The following is a 17339-nucleotide window of genomic DNA, read 5'->3' on the forward strand; positions in this document are numbered from 1 at the left end:
AGACCAGCCGGAGACACATGCGCACGAACGTACACTCACACACATGCAAGCACTCACAAACACACACACACACACCTTCAAAGGTCACACTTCATCATTTCCCTTGCCAGCGATAGCTGCTCCTCATGAAAGGAGCGGAGCCCTGATCCCCATGCGCATTAATAACTGTATTAATTATACTGCTTGGGAATAACATGATTTTCATTTTCTTTCCCTGTCTGTTTCGATCATTTACACCCCCATCCTCCCCTCTCCTCCCCTTCCCGATCCCCCCTCATCCCCTCTGTCTCTGGCCTGTCATCTTGTTACGTCCTCGACATCATCTTCCCTCCACACTTTCCCTCCGTTCTCCTTTCCTCTCTTCCTCTCTCTCTCTTTTTAGACTTTCAGTCGTGCCTGATCTGTGTGGCTCGCAGGGTGCCAATGAAGGAAAGACCCATGCATCCCACGCACGAGAGCTTCACCACACGCCAAGACCTGCAAGGTACTCCAACCAGTCACACCGTACACTACGAACTAACACAGTGAAGAGCATTCACAGCAAACTAGGTTCATTTTTCTCAGTCCGCAGAAATACACTGTTCAGTAAAAGCCCATATTCCCCCATTACCAATTCGGTAGAATAAAGCTTTGCCCTGCGTTGCAAACATAACAAAAAGTACATAGTGCCTTTACACTGGCACATGCTCAGCACACCCTCATCCCATGTCACCAGCTCATAAATCCCCTCACACTACAGTTTAGGCATTTAAAGATTATTATATCCTTGGTTGAGGCCCTTAGGAGAAGGCTTTAGTTGAACAGGCCTGCCGCCTCCGTCTGCACTCTGGGAAGTAAAGTACTTGTCTGAACACCAGTGCATGGATGCAGACGGTTGTCTGTGTGTCACCTGGTCTTTGATGTGCTTTTTGTACCATTTGTGTGTGGCACACACACGCGCACACACACACACACACACACACACGCATAGTTACTTGCTGACATATAATAATTGACTGTAGTTCCCCACCCAGACTATTGTAGGCTTGTATGCATGCCCACATTTGTTAGCCTGTTTGTTGAGGATGCTCAATTCTGGATAAAATACGATTAAACAAGATGTTTCACTCCCAGTGCTTTTGAAAATGAGAACTTGTGTGATATGGTGTTGTGCTGTCGAAGGCTACCGTTATGAATGTTTGTATTACAAGTGTTTAGTCAGTCCCTATGGATGTCATTTGAGCAGCAGTCTGCTTGTCGGCCCATTTTAAATGCATCGCTACCTCCATTTAAATTGAAAACCGGTGAGGGACACCTGTTGTGAGTATTTGTGTTTACACACGTAGCATGGTTGTGTTTGTAGCGTTCTAAAGATAGTTGAGCAGAACTGTGACGAGTAGGATGACTCCGTCTACCTGTTGTGTCTAAATGGGCGAGCATACAGTGTGTACAAATACTAATCTAATCTGTCGTAGCCGGGACTTTGTCTTCAGCTGATTCCAGTGCCTCGCTAGCACAGACAAGTTGTCTTTAAAATGTAAATAGAGTAAATGCTCCGTATTTATTCAATCAACATCAAACCACAGAGCTGTTGTGCAGCAAAGTGGCCAAGTGAAGCGCATACTGTGGTCAACCAGCTGCTCTACATGTTTATGTTTGAGAGAGACATTGAATCCCCATCAGCTCAGCTTATAAGTGTATAAAAATCATTATTTCCATGACTGACTAAGGCCTCTCTAATCCGGTCCTCTGTGTTTAGGTAAGATAACGTCCCTGGATACCAGTCTGCTGCGGGCGTCCATGAAGCCGGGCTGGGAGGATCTGGTGAGGCGCTGCATCCAGAGGTTCCACCTGCAGAACGACGGGGAGATGTCTTTTGCTAAGAGGCATCAGCAGGAAGGTAATGCCTCTCACTGCAAAGAATATCTCCTTCAATGAATGGCTTTTGATAGGTACTGCTGCTGTCGGACCACTGCATTCGTATCAAATGGTGATTTGATCACGGGGCGAACCACGAGTCGTTTCTAACCAAAGCTAATGGTTCATCATTTTATTGCTGTTACAAACGCAAACTGAAAACCGCACCTAAACAATACGGAATAGGCAACCCAGAGAAATAGCGGTGCAACGCATCATACAACTTACGGTTCGGATCGTATCACGGATTAGAACGGCACAAAAGAAAAAAGGAGCAAATAAAACTTTTTCAGATCACGTTTTGTTTTTTTGCCGACGATCATTGATGATCCATGTTGGCAGATACAGATCCCTTTGCAACCGTCTAACAAATCCTTTCAACTGCTCTGAAGTCAGTAAACCATCAACAATTCTAAATTATACTTCTACTTTTAGTTATAGTCATCTATGGTGTTTTTTTTCTTTTTCATAAAAACACACAATTCAAACGATTAGGAAATAAACGATTGTATTTTTATGGATAAAAAACAAATCTTGTCATAATTCCCTCTCATCTCCTTCAAACAACTGGATTTCACCGACGCTACATTTTACGAGATTACACGTGAGCGCATTATGATCACGTTATAATTTACCTTCGCCCAATACTCATTTTCACTGAACAGAGCCTGAACGCATCATCGTGTAACCGAATGGAACCTTTGTTCGTAAACCGTGAGCGCCGATCTTACCGTTAACTAGCTCCCCCTCTGGCAATTTCAACACGGATTTGTTGTTTACAATGTGGCATTATCAGAGATCGGTGACTAGAAAAGTATAAATTCCGATAAAGATCGTCAGTAAAACTTTATTTGACACTGATGGTGAACATTAAACTGTGTAATAATCCGCGGTTCACACGTACGGATCACGGATCGATTTAGTTCATGATTTTGTATACAAATGATATCTGAGGAAGAACTGTTTTGTGCATCTGCTGATATAACTGCGTATGTGTCCTCAGTGCTCCGCCACGGCCAGGCATTCAGCCCCATCTACCGGTTCTCCCTCTCTGACGGAACCATCGTGTCGGCCCACACCAAGAGTAAACTGGTGCGCTCGCCCGCCACCAACGAACCCCAGCTCTACATGTCCCTGCACATTCTCCAGAGGTATGTCTCGCTACCGACACCTGTGTCAGGAAGAGAGAGAGACAAACCTGCGGCATGAACCTCTTTACGTGTTTTAGCCTGTCGATGCCCTGCAGCACGACCTGATGGTTTCATGTATTCTGTGTGGATGTGATGCAAGCTCCAATGTGTACATTCGTGGCCCTTTTCGAAAAACTTACTCGGGATAAACCCCAATTTTCTCTATTTTAGAATGTCTACAGAACATTCTTGGTAATGAAAACTGTTGAACGAATCAACTGTATTACCTGTGTGTCTGTTTTTAACCTCCAGAGAGCAGACAGTATGTGGAATGGGCCAGGACATGGGTCCTGGCAGTCAGGCCACAGGGATGGCTCCCAAACCTATGAATTCCTCCACTCCCTCCATGACTCCTCCAACCCCCGGCAGTCTGCCAGGCTCAGGGCCCCAGGGCCAAGACACTACCATCAGCAGCAACAGCACGCCTTTTTCCTCGCCAGGCCCTGCTGGTCCCAGAGAACCGGCAGCCATGGGGGGTCATATGCAGGGCTACCGTTTTGGCTGCCCCCCGCCGCATAACCACACTGGGGGCATGCAGCCGCCACAGCAGGGCCCCAACTGGAGGATGAACAGCCCTTCTCGCGCCAGCCCCATCCCAGCAGGTGGACCCCATCCACCTCAACAGAACTCTATGCTGTCTCCCAGGCACCGGGGTAGTCCTGGGGGGGCAGGCAGCCCTCGTGTAGCAGGAGGCATGCACTCACCCTCCCCGGTGGGGATGTGCGGTGGAGGGCCTGGAGGTGCAGGTAGTAGTAGCACGGCTAGCACCCATGCTAACAGCTACACTAGTAGTTCTCTGTCAGCTCTGCAGGCCCTGAGTGAGTGCCACGGTGTAGGACACGGGCATGGGGCCCCTCATGCACACACACTAGGGTCTCCTGACCGAATGATAGGCTCCCCAGCTGGGGTCACACCGGGGTCGGGGGTGAACACTCATCTGATGTCAAAACTGGGAGGAGGCAGCGGTACTGGTGGTGTTACCGGAGACTCATTTGGACCTCACACAGAGGTTGGTCAGGGCCAGACAGAGAGCAACCTAGCCGAGCCCAAGGAGGAGAGGGAAGGGCCCCCCGAGGGCCACGACGCTCACAATCGTCTTCATGACAACAAGGGCCACACCAAGCTACTGCAACTGCTCACCACCAAGCCAGAGCCCCTGGAGACACCCCTGTCCCCTGGAGGTGAGGGTAAGGACCAGGCAGGGACCGGGGTCCGGGGTGGCCTCACTGGAGGGAACACTCATGCAACATCCCTGAAGGAAAAACATAAGATCCTCCACCAACTGCTGCAGAACAGTACATCTCCAGTCGACCTGGCCAAACTCACTGCAGAGGCCACAGGCAAAGAGCCGGGCCAAGACCAAACCCAGGGCGCTGGTGGCCCAGCTTCTGGGATAGACATTGGTCTTAAGCAGGAGCCCCTGAGCCCGAAGAAGAAGGACAACGCCCTGCTACGCTACCTACTGGATAAGGACGACACTGGACTGAAGGACAAGGTACCGAAGCTAGAGCCCGGGGAGGTGAAGGTCGAAGGGGGAAAACACCCTCTTGTCAAGACGGAGAAACAAGACACGGGATACGACCGGGCTGAACAGGTTAGTTTCTACTGAAAAAAAAGCTCCTCCTTGTGTGTCTTACTTGTTTATTGCTTCACTTTTTATTTTTATAATGCTGAAAGAACTAGAGCCGCCCCTTAAAGCTGAATGATCGTAACCTCCTTCTCTTTAGCCCATTGCGAAAAAACGAAAAGTTCTTCTGCCCTGTGCTGCTCCACTTGCCTCGCCTCTCTGTCTGAGCATTAATCTGGGTTAGGGAGCAGATGTTGACTCCTCCGAGTCCCATGTCCACACAGGATGCTACAGCTAAACACACAAACGGGCTGGCAGTGTAGCGGTCAGACAGACAGCGTTTGTGACACACATACAGTCCCATTCAGAGGTACAGTCTTGTCATGGCATGTTTTTTTCATTCACGTATATATAAACACATCTGGTCCTTTTTTACTGCCTATGCGTTGGCAGCACGAGCCGAGGGAAGCTGTCCGCCAGCTTCAAACAACTGTGACATTTGGAAGGAGTCCCTGTGGTTCTCCAGCCATTTGATCCCGGTTGCGTTTGGCCAGAATCCGCAGGTTTGGCAGCGAACTCAGGTCAGGCCTGGCGCTGAAAGAGAGAAGAGGAGGAAAGGAGTAAGAAGGGAGAGTGTTGCTGGTTAAACTCCAAAAAAAAAAGTTCTGTGTTGCAGAATGCCGATTCTCTCATGCGGGAAAGAAAACCAGTGTTTTGGTGAGAATCAGCCTTTCATACAGGAAACCTGTGTGTGACGCGCTCTACTAAGCACAGACTCAAGACACACGTCGAGCAATATGTAGTTGTATCACACACTGCTAAACCACAGAATTACATAGAATTACACAAAAGAACATGAACGCTCTTTCACGTTCTTTGCTGTCACTATTTCTCTTGTTACCTTCCTCTTAGACCAGTCCCGGTGATATTCATGCCATTTGAATGTCAAAAACATTAAACAATTGTCTAATTTCTTGTAGAAATGAACCTGTTCTGGAGAAGTGTGCAAAGACCAGTGTGTTGGTGTTATAGGGGCTTTGCTTTCTTATTGTCCCCGACCTTGTTTGTGCTTTGTGCCTCATTTCTATTGAAACAGTGTTTTTTTCCCCCCGTGCGGACAGAGGGGCAGTGGTACAGACTGTCGAGCTTAGCTACGCGCGGTAGTTGTTGTATGTACAGAATGTGCTTGTCCTCTTTGGTACGTATGAAGAGGAGGAAAGGGTGATTGGATGGATGGGTAAGAGCTGCCGAACTGAACAAAGAAGGAGAGATGAGAGAGGTGTAGATACCCCCAGGAGAGCCCAGCCTCGGCAGGCAGAGTAAAAATGATGAGCCATATGCTCCTGCATGTCCTCTCTGCTACCATGGAGATAGAGGGGAGAGGGAGTGGTGTGTTTGTAGAACGAGCAATGTACCAGAAACAAAAGAGGGACATAGAAATAGAGGTTTTAATATGTGCGTCTTGATGCTGAGCCTTTGTTTTCTAGAAGGGGCCAGTGTGCTACGACTAAATTGGTTGTAATTTCTGCCTTGTGACGATGGTACAAGTGAAATCTGGGGTTTCGCAGTAAGACGATGATTAAAGTCTTTAGCGTTTTGCTCAACGACTTCATTCGAGCCGTGACATGTGTGCGCGAGTGGGTTTCTGCTCCTTCCTAGTGAACTGCTGCTCGGCCATGTGTGAAAGCTGACTGTACTAGTTAGAAAGTCCACTCATCCTTCTCTCCACTAACCTCACCCACTGCTTTCTCGCTGCCTCCCCCCTCCCTCGCCCTCCCCCTCCTCCCTCCCTCCTCTCTCCTCCTCATGATTGTTTGAGGGCTGAATTATTGATGGCTGGAGCAGAGCTAAATGAGAAATCAGAGCAGAGCTCCGTAGCAGCGGCTCAGCTAATGGCTGGAGGAGCTATAGGTATGGTCATTTAGCCCCATGGCCCGATGGGACGCAGGATTATCTGTGTGTGTTCCTGTGATTATTGTAAATAGTGTCTACTGACCCGAAACCTGTCTCCACAACAGTAGTATACTTATTGTAATGCATATTAATAATTACGTTCCTTTTTCTCTTTAATCTAACCCAAAATTAGCTAAATTTAGCAACCTATCATCAGTAATGTCATAGAATCTGTTCACTGTGGGCTTTGCCATGTGAAATTATTGCTCAACTCAGTATCTCGGTCATATAAAGTACAGCTCCTCAGTGACCCTGAATATAAGTGAGTGGGTAAAGAAAATAGATGACTGATTTAATCTCACGCAGCACAGTCTGATCGTCTGATTTAATGGTCCTTCAGTCGTTTCTTCTGGCTGTGAATACTTTTTATTCTATAAGAGATGATATAATGTCAAACTGCATGCCAATCATTTCATCTCCATTGGTTCTCGGTGCTCGCTCACGGTCAAACGTACTGTATCCGACATCACACAGGTGCTTCAGTACTTTCAATGTCAAGAGCTGGTGAGCCAGTAGTCTTCCAAAGGATAAGAGAGTATTTCAATATGATCATTACCTGAACAACCGCCGCCGTCATCGGGGAAAAATGAGAGCATGCTATACTGGGTGTATTATATGTATTTATTATATGTAATATGTGACCATTAAAAATCTGATGATTATTCCCAGTCCCACAATAAAACCTAATCATGCAGTGTGTTGCAACATACGGATATCTGCTCAGTTTAACTTCTCTTTTCGATTTTACTTTTTCTCGTTCAACACCCCGAAATACCACGCAGAAATAAGTAGTTGCAAATTATGTAATGCGATTCGTCTCTTTATGAATACCAGGAACAAAGAAGGAACAAGTATTCAGTGGTAACACTCCTAACAGGGCAGTCAACCTTCATATATTTCAGTAATCTATTTAAAAATCGCCATTTCAGCTCTTTCAAACGGCCTGATTCTGGAATGAAATGACTTTTCCTTTTTGCCTTACTTGGCAGTGGCAGTTCTGCTTTACCCACCCTGATTTTTCGGTTCCCGTTGCTATGAAATGGCATGGGCCAGGTCAGAGAGGCACCATGTCCCGACCGGGGCCCATGCTGTGCGTGAAGTCGTGATCAGGAAGTTGTATCGCGTCATTACAATTTAAGTGTAACTGTAAGAATACACGTTTGGCAGAGCCACATCGCCACCCTGATGTGAGAGAGAGTCAGCCTCTGCTGTTCTTAAGCTCGCAGCGAGTCCCCTTTGTACAAAGAAACGTACTCGAAGGCTAAGAGGCCTTGTTAAAGTACATGGAAGTGGGCCTGTTACATGAGAGTTACTGATAATTGTTGACAACAATCAAAGAGGACCAAATAAAGTGTTAGTTTCTCTCGCTCATTTTCTCGAGTAGTTAACAATGCTCGTTTGTGTGCTCGGTGATAATCTCTGAAGTGAAAACAGGGTTTCAAACAAACAGCATTTTGTAATTCAGTGTGTGTGTCCTTAGCTGCTCTCCCGCCGCGAGTACCTTTCTGATGTCAGGAACTTAAATAATGATCTGCGGAGGGGGTCGCTTGGCCTTACGAATCCCTGCAGTTTTCACCAAATATAGTGGAGCAGCCCGAGAGATGCAGAAGAGAAGGACATGCATGGCCATGCATGCGTTGAAAAGAAGAAGAGAGTAACCGGGATTGATAGAAATGGGACCCATTAAGGGTAAAAGCAACTGGAGGAGACGAGAGCACCGAAAGTGGGAGGAGAGAGAATTGAAGAGGAGGAGGAAAGAGCAAGCTGAGAGCATACAGGAGCATTACATCATTCCTGACCTCATTAGGGTTCTCTCCCCCACCACTATCCCCCCACCCCTCACTGTGCTACTCTCTCAAGCTCTCCTACATCTTACAATACAGCATATGCCGTCTTAAGTCCTTGGCCACGTAAGATATCCTTTCTATCAGGCATTTGTGGCCAGCCCTGTAATCTGTATTATCATGTACATGCCGAACAGATACCAGTCATTGTCTGGAACAGCAGCGTACACCGTTGGAACACTGGCTGGTGTGCTTGTTTTCCTGCTGTACAGTATGTCACGATGAGGACTCGTCAGTGAATCCTCGCGTACTGCACTCTTGTGGCCGGTTCCAGCCAGTGCGACTTATTTACCTAAAGTCCCTCAGGCCTCTCTTAAGAAGCAATATGATCACCTACGCTGATGTTTCTGTTCGGCTCTGACCGCCATCTTTTTTCTCTGTATGTAAAACCGAATTCAATGCACTAATGCTGCAATCACTGTTGCCATTTGTGAAGTTACTAATGTTCCACTTAAGGGTGAAATTGTGCCAGATTGGTGATTGTATCGGACTGCATTATTTCGGCGTTCCTGTTTTGTTGTGTGTCACAGATGGAAAGAGATATACAGAGGAGACAGTGCCAGTGTTGTAAAACAAAAGATTTATCGCAATTTCGTCAGTTCCGCAAGTGAGAAAGCAGACCCCGGCGTGGCCTTGTCTTTGTTTAAGAGAGTTGTGTGAAAAACTAAACAAAAAAACAGGGCCAGATTGTCCAAAGCCCAGCTGTGTAAAAATGCAGCCTTGAGCTGTGTTGGGCCGGCTCAGTCCAGCTGTTTACAGTAAGGGGGGGGGGGGGTCTGACACAGTTGTGCTTTTTGAGGACACCAGCTGTTGAGCTGAGGAGTAGTGTGTGTCTGATAAGATAAGTCAAAGTGAAGTGTCGCCTAGATTTGATGGAAAGTGGTCCGCTTTATCCCGAGGTTCCTGCTCTGTTATAAACAAGGCCAAGTCTGCCGTTCCCATCTCAACGATAAAAGGCTCCTCACGTGTTGTAGTGTATGTTTTTTTGTTGTTGTTTGAGTCTGCAGGTGAAGCAGCAATTGGTTTCTAAATGTGGGCCCTCAGTGGTTTTAATCCGTGTCTTGTTTTCACACGCTCCCCCTTTTCTCTCTCCGTGCTCCCTCCAGTCGTCGGAGCTGGACGACATCCTGAACGACCTGCAGAATGCTCAGCCGCAGCTCTTCTGCGAGCCGCGGCCCGTTTCGCTGCCCAGTCCATGGACAAACAGAACATCATCAATGACATCCTGCAGATGTCCGAGACCAATCCTGGCGTGGCGGCGCAGCAGCAGCAACACCGGGGCATCGGGACTGGCATGGGCCCAACGAGTGAGTCTCACACACACACACACACACTTCACAGTGTTCACAAAATCCTTCTAAATAGATGAAACAGTTTGTACTATTTTGTTCTTGACTTTTCCCATTCCTTGCCTTCAGACTTTGCGGCAGTCCGACCAGGCCAGCCGGGCAGGGGTCTGCCTGTGAGGAGCGTGTCCCTGGACATGAACGTGTCCCCCCAGCAGCCCTCATTACAGTACCCCATAAGGGCCACCAGCCCCTACACTCTGATGCAGCAGCAGCAAGGCATGGTGGGAAGTCACGGCATGATGGCCAACCAGGCCGGTATGGTCAGCACAGGTGGGTGTGACAGTGATGTTTTTTTCGGTCACGGTGCCTTTTGAATGATTTTGTCAACACCACTGCTTTTAGAATCCTGAGGAAAGACCTTTTTTACCCTCTACCTCTGTGTCGCTGTCAGCCTGTGACATATCATGTCATGGCACAGTGACTCACTTCCTTTGACAGGAAATATTTCTTCACCCACACTGGCTGACTTTCTGTCACTCCCACATATTAGCAGTCCTCAAACATCCCCCAGTAGACGTCTTTCCACCTTGTGCTACACCATTGCATCGTGGGGACACGATGTCCTGGAGCGTTTCTCATCGTTTCTCGTCTCCGTTGTGTTGTTTGCTCCTCTAGGACTGATGGCTGCAGGGGGTCCACGGCCAGGCATGCAGCAGCAGCAGGAGGGCTGGGCGGGTTCAACCTCTGCGCCTCCTCTGGGAGCGCCCGGCCCTGGGCAGCAAGGTCCCATGCAAGGCAGGATGGGGCCGAACGGTGCCCCCATGAGGCCCAACAGCCAGCCGGGGCCCCGACCAATGCTCCAGTCCCCGATGATTGCCGGTGGTGAGAGCCCAGTGTGCCCCAAAAACGTTACATGAAGTTTAAAAAGCAGAAACTAGATGACGGTACGACATTATAGAGTAGATTCCACATTGACCCGTGACGATAAAGCCCCCATCTCTTCATCTCTGTCTCCCTGAGAATACGAAAGGAGAAGACCTCAACTCACCCACATTCTATTGTTGCTGTTGATTGTTAAAGGTTGCCACCCAGTGGCTAACCATAGTACAGCACTCCAGAGATGAACCTAATGCCTAACCTGACGCTGTGTGCTGGTTATTCTGCGTTTAAGAATATTGACCATCATCTAAGTTGCCAGATGTTTTCCTCATGAGAACCAAAGTTGTCGAATTGACCGTCTACTGCCGACTATCCTGCCCTAATCTGTTTTCGTCCTCCTCTTCAGCCCAAGCTGATATGGATGTTGGTATGGTCAGCCACCATTTCACCCAACAACAGGCTCCACCCAACCAGACAGCCCCCTGGCCAGACAGCATGATGCCCATCGACCAGACGGCTTTCGTTAACCAGACCAGGTGAGATGCTCCTCTGCAAATTACCATGGCATGTTTTTAACAATGTCGAAACATCTCACTGGCCTCACTTCTCAAGAGGAGCATTTCTCTTGTTATCAGACCACTTTGTTGTCGTTAGATTGTTCCTGTAGCTGTATTAAGTACCGTCTCCTCTCTGCCCAGGCCGGTGCACTCTGTGCAACAGGATGAATTGCTGTGCAGTACGGGACACGGCTCTGGTGAAGGCAGTGGAGTAGACGAGGGGGCCCTGATGTCCCAGCTGTACACTGCACTAAAGGATTTTGACGGCCTGGAGGAGATCGATCGTGCTCTGGGGATCCCCGGTCTGGTAGAACAGGTGAGATCACGTTCATTGTTATTGTTTTTAGTAACTTTTTATTGTTATTATCTTTTATGGGTCTACATTTTAGTCATTTATTTCTGTGGCGGCCTGTTTCAGAATCAAACGATGGAGCCGGACCAGTTCCCTCAGGACCCCTCCATGATAATAGACCAAAAGCCCCCCATGTACACCCAGCAATTTGCTCCCCCGCCATCCCACATGGCCCAACGGGGCTACCCTGGTGCCCCCATGCAAGAGCCAGGCTTCCACCCCATGTCTGGCCAGATAGGTCCCCGCCCAGGTTACCCCATGATGAGGATGCAGACCCGGCCCGGTCTCAGGCCCGCTGGGGTCGTCCCCAACCAGCCCAACGCACTACGGCTACAGCTCCAGCACCGGCTACAGTCACAGCAGGTACACGGGCCTCGAGACTGGAAGGGATCCTGGCCATTGATTTTAGTTTTTTAGTCTTTCTGTTGTAACCGCTCTGTTTGGTCAGTAGCTGTGTGACACGCAGACGGGAGTTGTGTAATTATCCTTGAGGTTGACATTTTGGCAGCTCGTCTGTGCAAAGAAGGACGAGTAGGTACATAGTTGGGACATTTAGGTCTACCTGCCATGTGCTGGTCTTTCACTGGAATATCATTTAAAACCAATTGGTCTCATGTAGAATACGTGTGGGGTTTATATATAATTTACGAGCTGGAAGTGAGCAGTACGGATTAGAAATGAACAGGAATTAAGTATTTTAAAGATATTTCAATTCACTGGTGTTTGTCTTAACCTCTTCTTCCGTCTCTTGTCCCACCAGAACCGTCAGCCAATGATGACTCAGATGAGTAGTGTGTCAAATGTGAACCTACCTCTTAGAGCCAGTGCTCCGAACCAGGTAGGTCACCGCTGCCGTCACATGCTCTGTCTGCACTGACACGCAGTCATGACTCTGGGTAGCTTTTTTTTCTGTTTCTCTATTATCACACATCCTCCTCCCACCTCCAGGGGACCATCAACGCTCAGATGTTGGCACAGCGTCAGCGGGAGCTGCTGAGTAATCACCTGCGACAGAGGCAGCAGCAGCAGCAGCAGGCCCAGCAGGTTCAGCAGCAGAGGAGCATGGCCATGAGGGCCCAGGGTCTCAACCTGCCTCCCAACATGGCCGCCGGAGGCATGAGTAACCCCCGGATCCCCCAGGCCAACCCTCAGCAGTTCCCCTACCCGCCCAGCTACGGTACCAGTACAGGCCTGGCCTCGCCACCTCCCCCTACCAGCCCCTTCTCCTCCCCTCTCTCCCCCAGCCTGCCCTCTCTCCCCCCCAACCCTCAGCTCCACATGCATGGCACTTCCTCCACCTCCTCCTCCTCACAGATGATGATGGGAAACACAAACATGATGGGCGGACAGTACGGGGCCGTACTCAGCCCCCAAATGCAGCACAGTGCCTTTCAGTTTCCCAACTCAGGTACTGCTCCCCCACCCCCACCCCACCCCAGCCTACCTCACCCTACAACCTGTGTGTGTGTGTGTGTGTGTGTGTGTGTGTGTGTGTGTGTGTGTGTGTGTGTGTGTGTGTGTGTGTGTGTGTGTGTGTGTGTGTGTGTGTGTGTGTGTGTGTGTGTGTGTGTGTGTGTGTGTGTGACTGATTGCACAGCATCACATGCTTTTTAGTAGCTGCAATCATCTGATTTGTAATATTATGCACTGATGAGTGCATCGATCAGCTGCCATTGAATGATCCAAGTCATTCTGCATTCTTCACTCCTCAGTTATTTATAATACATTGGATTAGCCGTCAGGATGTGTGACCATGTACTCTCGTTCTTTGCACTGTCCAAAATGGAGTCCTGGCCGTGCAGTCTTGCTCCACCAGAGGGCGCCAAGAGCACAATAATCAAAGTTTAGCAGAGGACACACACTGAAACCGGACTCTTTAGGATTGTGAGCAGGCAGAGCGACAATCGAACCGGCACCCAGTAATCTGGACATGGACTGATAATCTAGTATAATACGGGTTGGCATAGTGACATGTTTGATTTGTCCCTCACACCTTCATCTGATTGTGGGCCGTGGGTTCGTACAGAGCGATAACTTTCTCTCTTTCCCATTCCTCCCATGTCATCTCCTTATTCCCTTTCTTCCTACTTCCTTGCCTGTTCACCGCTTACGTGCATGTAGGAAATATTAGCTGCCTGTCAATACTCCTGAATGCAGACTGGAATGGACAATCTTTATTCACTCTGATCATCATGTTTGCTTCGATGCCCACGGCATGATTGTGTAAATGACATGGAATGCTGACATTTACTCCACTCGGTACGTTGGTTAGTAGTCGAGTCCCTGCAGGTGCAGTATGGTTGACCCATCTCGATGCGTCCGCACACAGGTATGAGCCAACAGGCAGACGGAGGCTTCGGAGGTCCGGGCGCACCGCAGAGCCCCCTGCTTTCTCCACGCATGGCCCACACACAGTCCCCGATGATGCAGCAGAGCCAAGGAAACGCTGCTTTCCAGGGCTCCCCTGACCTGAACGGCTGGCCGCAAGGCAACATAGGAGGCAACAGGTAAGGACAGATGGAACTTCCTTCGAAATGAATCCTCGTTAGACCGTTAGGTTCCAAGGACACCAAAATGTCTGATAAGAATCATCACGTTTCTCCTTTTTTCTTCAGTATCACAATAACTTTTGTGATAGTTGTCTGTTGATGAGTAAAGTGGAAACAGGAACTGCTAACAGCTGATCTGGCATTCTTTTAACGGTACAAAAAAGGTGGTTCCTGTTGTATTTTCTACTCATTTCAGCAGTCTGAATTGTTTACATGCTTCTTGGAAACAAATATAAATCCATCCAACCTTGTACTTTCCTTAGCGCTCCTGAAGGAACTGTTCTGCTCCCGTTGTTAGACGTTTGAGCTTCTCTGCGTTCCCCTCCCCTCTCCCCAGTATGTTCTCACAGCAGCAGGCATCGCCGCAGTTCACCCAGCAGAGTAACAGCAACATGTACAACGGAAATGGCCTGAACCTCAACAATGTCTCCATGGCCGGCAACATGGCAACCAGCAGCATGGGCCAGATGGCCGGACAGATGAGTGTCACATCCATGGCCTCGGGGCCGTCGCCCGGCTTGCCCTCCATTGGGCAAGAACAGGTAAACAAAATGAAGGATGTTTTTAGAACTAGGAGGAGCGAAAACGACAGTTACAAGTTACACAGCTGGGCATCCTTTCAGCACGGCCAGACCAAATGAAGAGGAATTGTGTTGAATATAAGACACACTTGTAGAGTTTAAGCCTCAGTGGTCAACGACATGGACCCCTCACAGTTGTACACAGCAATCGGGGGACTAAGTAAAACTAAAAGGTTCCGTCTTTCTTTCTCCACACTCCCAGCTTCCTATGCGTTTGTCTCATCGCGAGGCCCTAAGTGTTTGGGTACACTTATTGAACAGCCGTGCTGGTGAATAATTTACTCAGTAGTTTACGCAACTCCTCCAGCCGGAGTTCTGATACTTCACTTGAACTTAGAGGACAATGATGTAATTAGCCACGGGCACTTTAGAGCCAGACCATTTAGCCTCTATAGACTGTATAGAATATGGAGTTACTGCGTGATGTTCAAAGGCCGGCCTGTCTGGACTAATCAGCCGGTTTGCTGAACGTGGAAAACGTGACTCCTTGCGGCACAGATCCGTCACACACTCCACACACTCCCACACACATAATCAAGTCAGACTTTGATTTGAAAGACAACTGACCTCAGTCACTCAATGAAAATCGGGTAAAAGTGCAAATGTGTTTCTGTGTTTAATATCAACCAAGTTAATCCTTCTTCCTTTGTCTCCCTGGTATTGTTAGCTTTGTATGTGAGATGCACTGTTGTTGTCCGTAATGCTTTTAAGCCCAATAAAGGGCCATGAATATTTAACCACGGTGCTGCTGTTTGATTGTCTGCACTTCGGACTGCTGTAAGATACCAGTATATCTGTCACTTGGTTTATCCTCCTTCCAGGATTATAGAAATATATTGGCACTTAGATTATTTCAATTATTTACCGTTTGGCCATTAGTGTGGGCTTTTGTGATTTACTGACTTGTTTTAGGCTTGATGGTGTGTTCCAAGAAGGATTTCTATTTGTTTATAGTCTTTTGCACATGTGGCTGATTTACTGCAGACAAGTTCAAGCTCTGCGAGTCCGAGTGTTTTGTCGAGTTGTGTGTTCAACGAAGTGCTTTAGAAGTTTTGTGATCTAATATGTTGTTGTTTTCTCTGCAGAAATACTGTTGACCCTCGTGGAGTTCTGAGCCTGAACCTCACTGATCAGCTGGAGCAAGGAGCGCGTCAGCCCTTTAAAAATTGTACAAACATGTAACCAACCGACTGCCCCTTGACCCAGCCGGGGCGGTGCCCCGACCTCGTCTCCCCAGCCCACGTTTGCCGTCTGTCCCCGCCGGGCCTCTTCGGCCGCCCCGGAGGAGCCCGGCCCCCCGAAGCAGACACAGGGAGAGGGAAGAGAGGGGCTGGGGGGGAGGATGGCGGATCTCTCGCCTAACCCTCCTGGAGGGAGAGCCTTGTGATGAGCCAGTCTGTCTGCCTGTCCAGCTGCATTCACCGTAGTGTGACTTACTGTAGGCCTCCCGATTGGGGGACACCGACCTAAGGGGGCAGCAGTGGTTGGGAGATCCCTCGTTCTGATGAATGTATTCCTCTCAGTGGACAGCGGCCATTTACAATCTCATCTCAAAAAATAATGACGTACACTGATTTTTCTTTTATTTGTCCTCTCTTTCTCACACATTTGTGACATTTCCACATAGTTCCGAAATGGCAGCAAACACTCCAAGTTATCTTCAAATTCACAGACGGAGCTCAAAAAACGTAGCCGGTTTTGCCTTTTTGCTGTTCTTTATTTTATTATTATTTTAGTTTTTTGTTGTTGTTGTTTTTTCTTGTCGTGAGAATTAAGATGTAGAATGAAGATATGGTTGGAAAAAAAAAATGATCGTGAAAACACTGCGGAAGAGAATGGTTTGAGTGGAACGGCGATTTGTATGATTAGACTAATTTTAGTCAAGAGGTTTATATCGTGTATTAAATTAAGTTTTATTTTTCTGTATAGATTCATTTTAATTATTGTAGATGATTCCTTATCCTAGTAGCAACAAGAAAAAAGATTTTAAAAGTGTGAAAGAGGCACTTTTTTTTATCATTTTAACAGTTTAACGGTTGTATTCTTTCTGAGAAGATTCTTCTATTAACATGAATTATGGATTATACTTTGGTCCTTTTAGTTTCAGAAGAAGATCTCAAAAATCATATATGATTGAATTTCAGAGATTGTACATACCAATAAGTAAAACATTGTCTTTCCTATTTATTTTATTCCTTAGGGTTTGGTTCCCCCGTCTGGTCACAACTGCCTCTGGAAGCAGAGAAGGGTTTTTGTTTGTTTTTTGGGGGGGGGGGGGGTGGATTGGGAGCCTTTACAATCTGATGTTCTGGTACGATGCAGACGGGTGAGGGGGGGGGGGGGTTGTAAGGGGGTGTGCTGTGTATACAGTGTACAGATTATCGCTTGCTTCTCTGCCTTTAGCATAGAACACCACAAAGAAAAAGAAGAAAAACGTATACAAATTCAACACAGCCATACAATAACTAAAAAAAAGATTAAAAACAACAGAAGTGTGCTTTCTATGTCGTCTGGAGTGAAAAGTGCTTCATACAAGCTGCTCGGTGCAAACTGTTCTGGTGTGACGTAAACAAGCAATAACGATGACTTGAGAGTCTCTTGGGGTTTTTCTTTTGTTTTGTTTTGTCTTTTTCTTTTTGTAATTTTTGTACAGTTTCCTGAATAGAAAAAGGACACATTTTT

At 47.8% G+C, this 17339-nt stretch overlaps 1 protein-coding gene across 1 annotated transcript in view; it reads left to right on the forward strand.

The window, feature by feature from the left end:
• The window catches only part of ncoa2 (nuclear receptor coactivator 2), a 51513-nt gene extending 34621 nt beyond the window's left edge, over positions 1-16892 (forward strand). Inside the window, 16 exon segments of the mRNA XM_079291765.1 lie at positions 383-484; positions 1739-1879; positions 2900-3047; positions 3339-4680; positions 9557-9638; positions 9641-9757; positions 9869-10069; positions 10415-10621; positions 11025-11154; positions 11317-11491; positions 11594-11890; positions 12288-12365; positions 12476-12935; positions 13857-14034; positions 14414-14618; positions 15743-16892. Of these exon segments, the coding sequence (XP_079147891.1) occupies positions 383-484; positions 1739-1879; positions 2900-3047; positions 3339-4680; positions 9557-9638; positions 9641-9757; positions 9869-10069; positions 10415-10621; positions 11025-11154; positions 11317-11491; positions 11594-11890; positions 12288-12365; positions 12476-12935; positions 13857-14034; positions 14414-14618; positions 15743-15754 (3875 nt within the window). The 3' untranslated portion in view covers positions 15755-16892.
• Positions 16893-17339: the final 447 nt, after the last annotated feature.

Source organism: Melanostigma gelatinosum (assembly GCF_949748355.1).
Source record: "Melanostigma gelatinosum genome assembly, chromosome: 20".
Taxonomy (NCBI): domain Eukaryota; kingdom Metazoa; phylum Chordata; class Actinopteri; order Perciformes; family Zoarcidae; genus Melanostigma; species Melanostigma gelatinosum.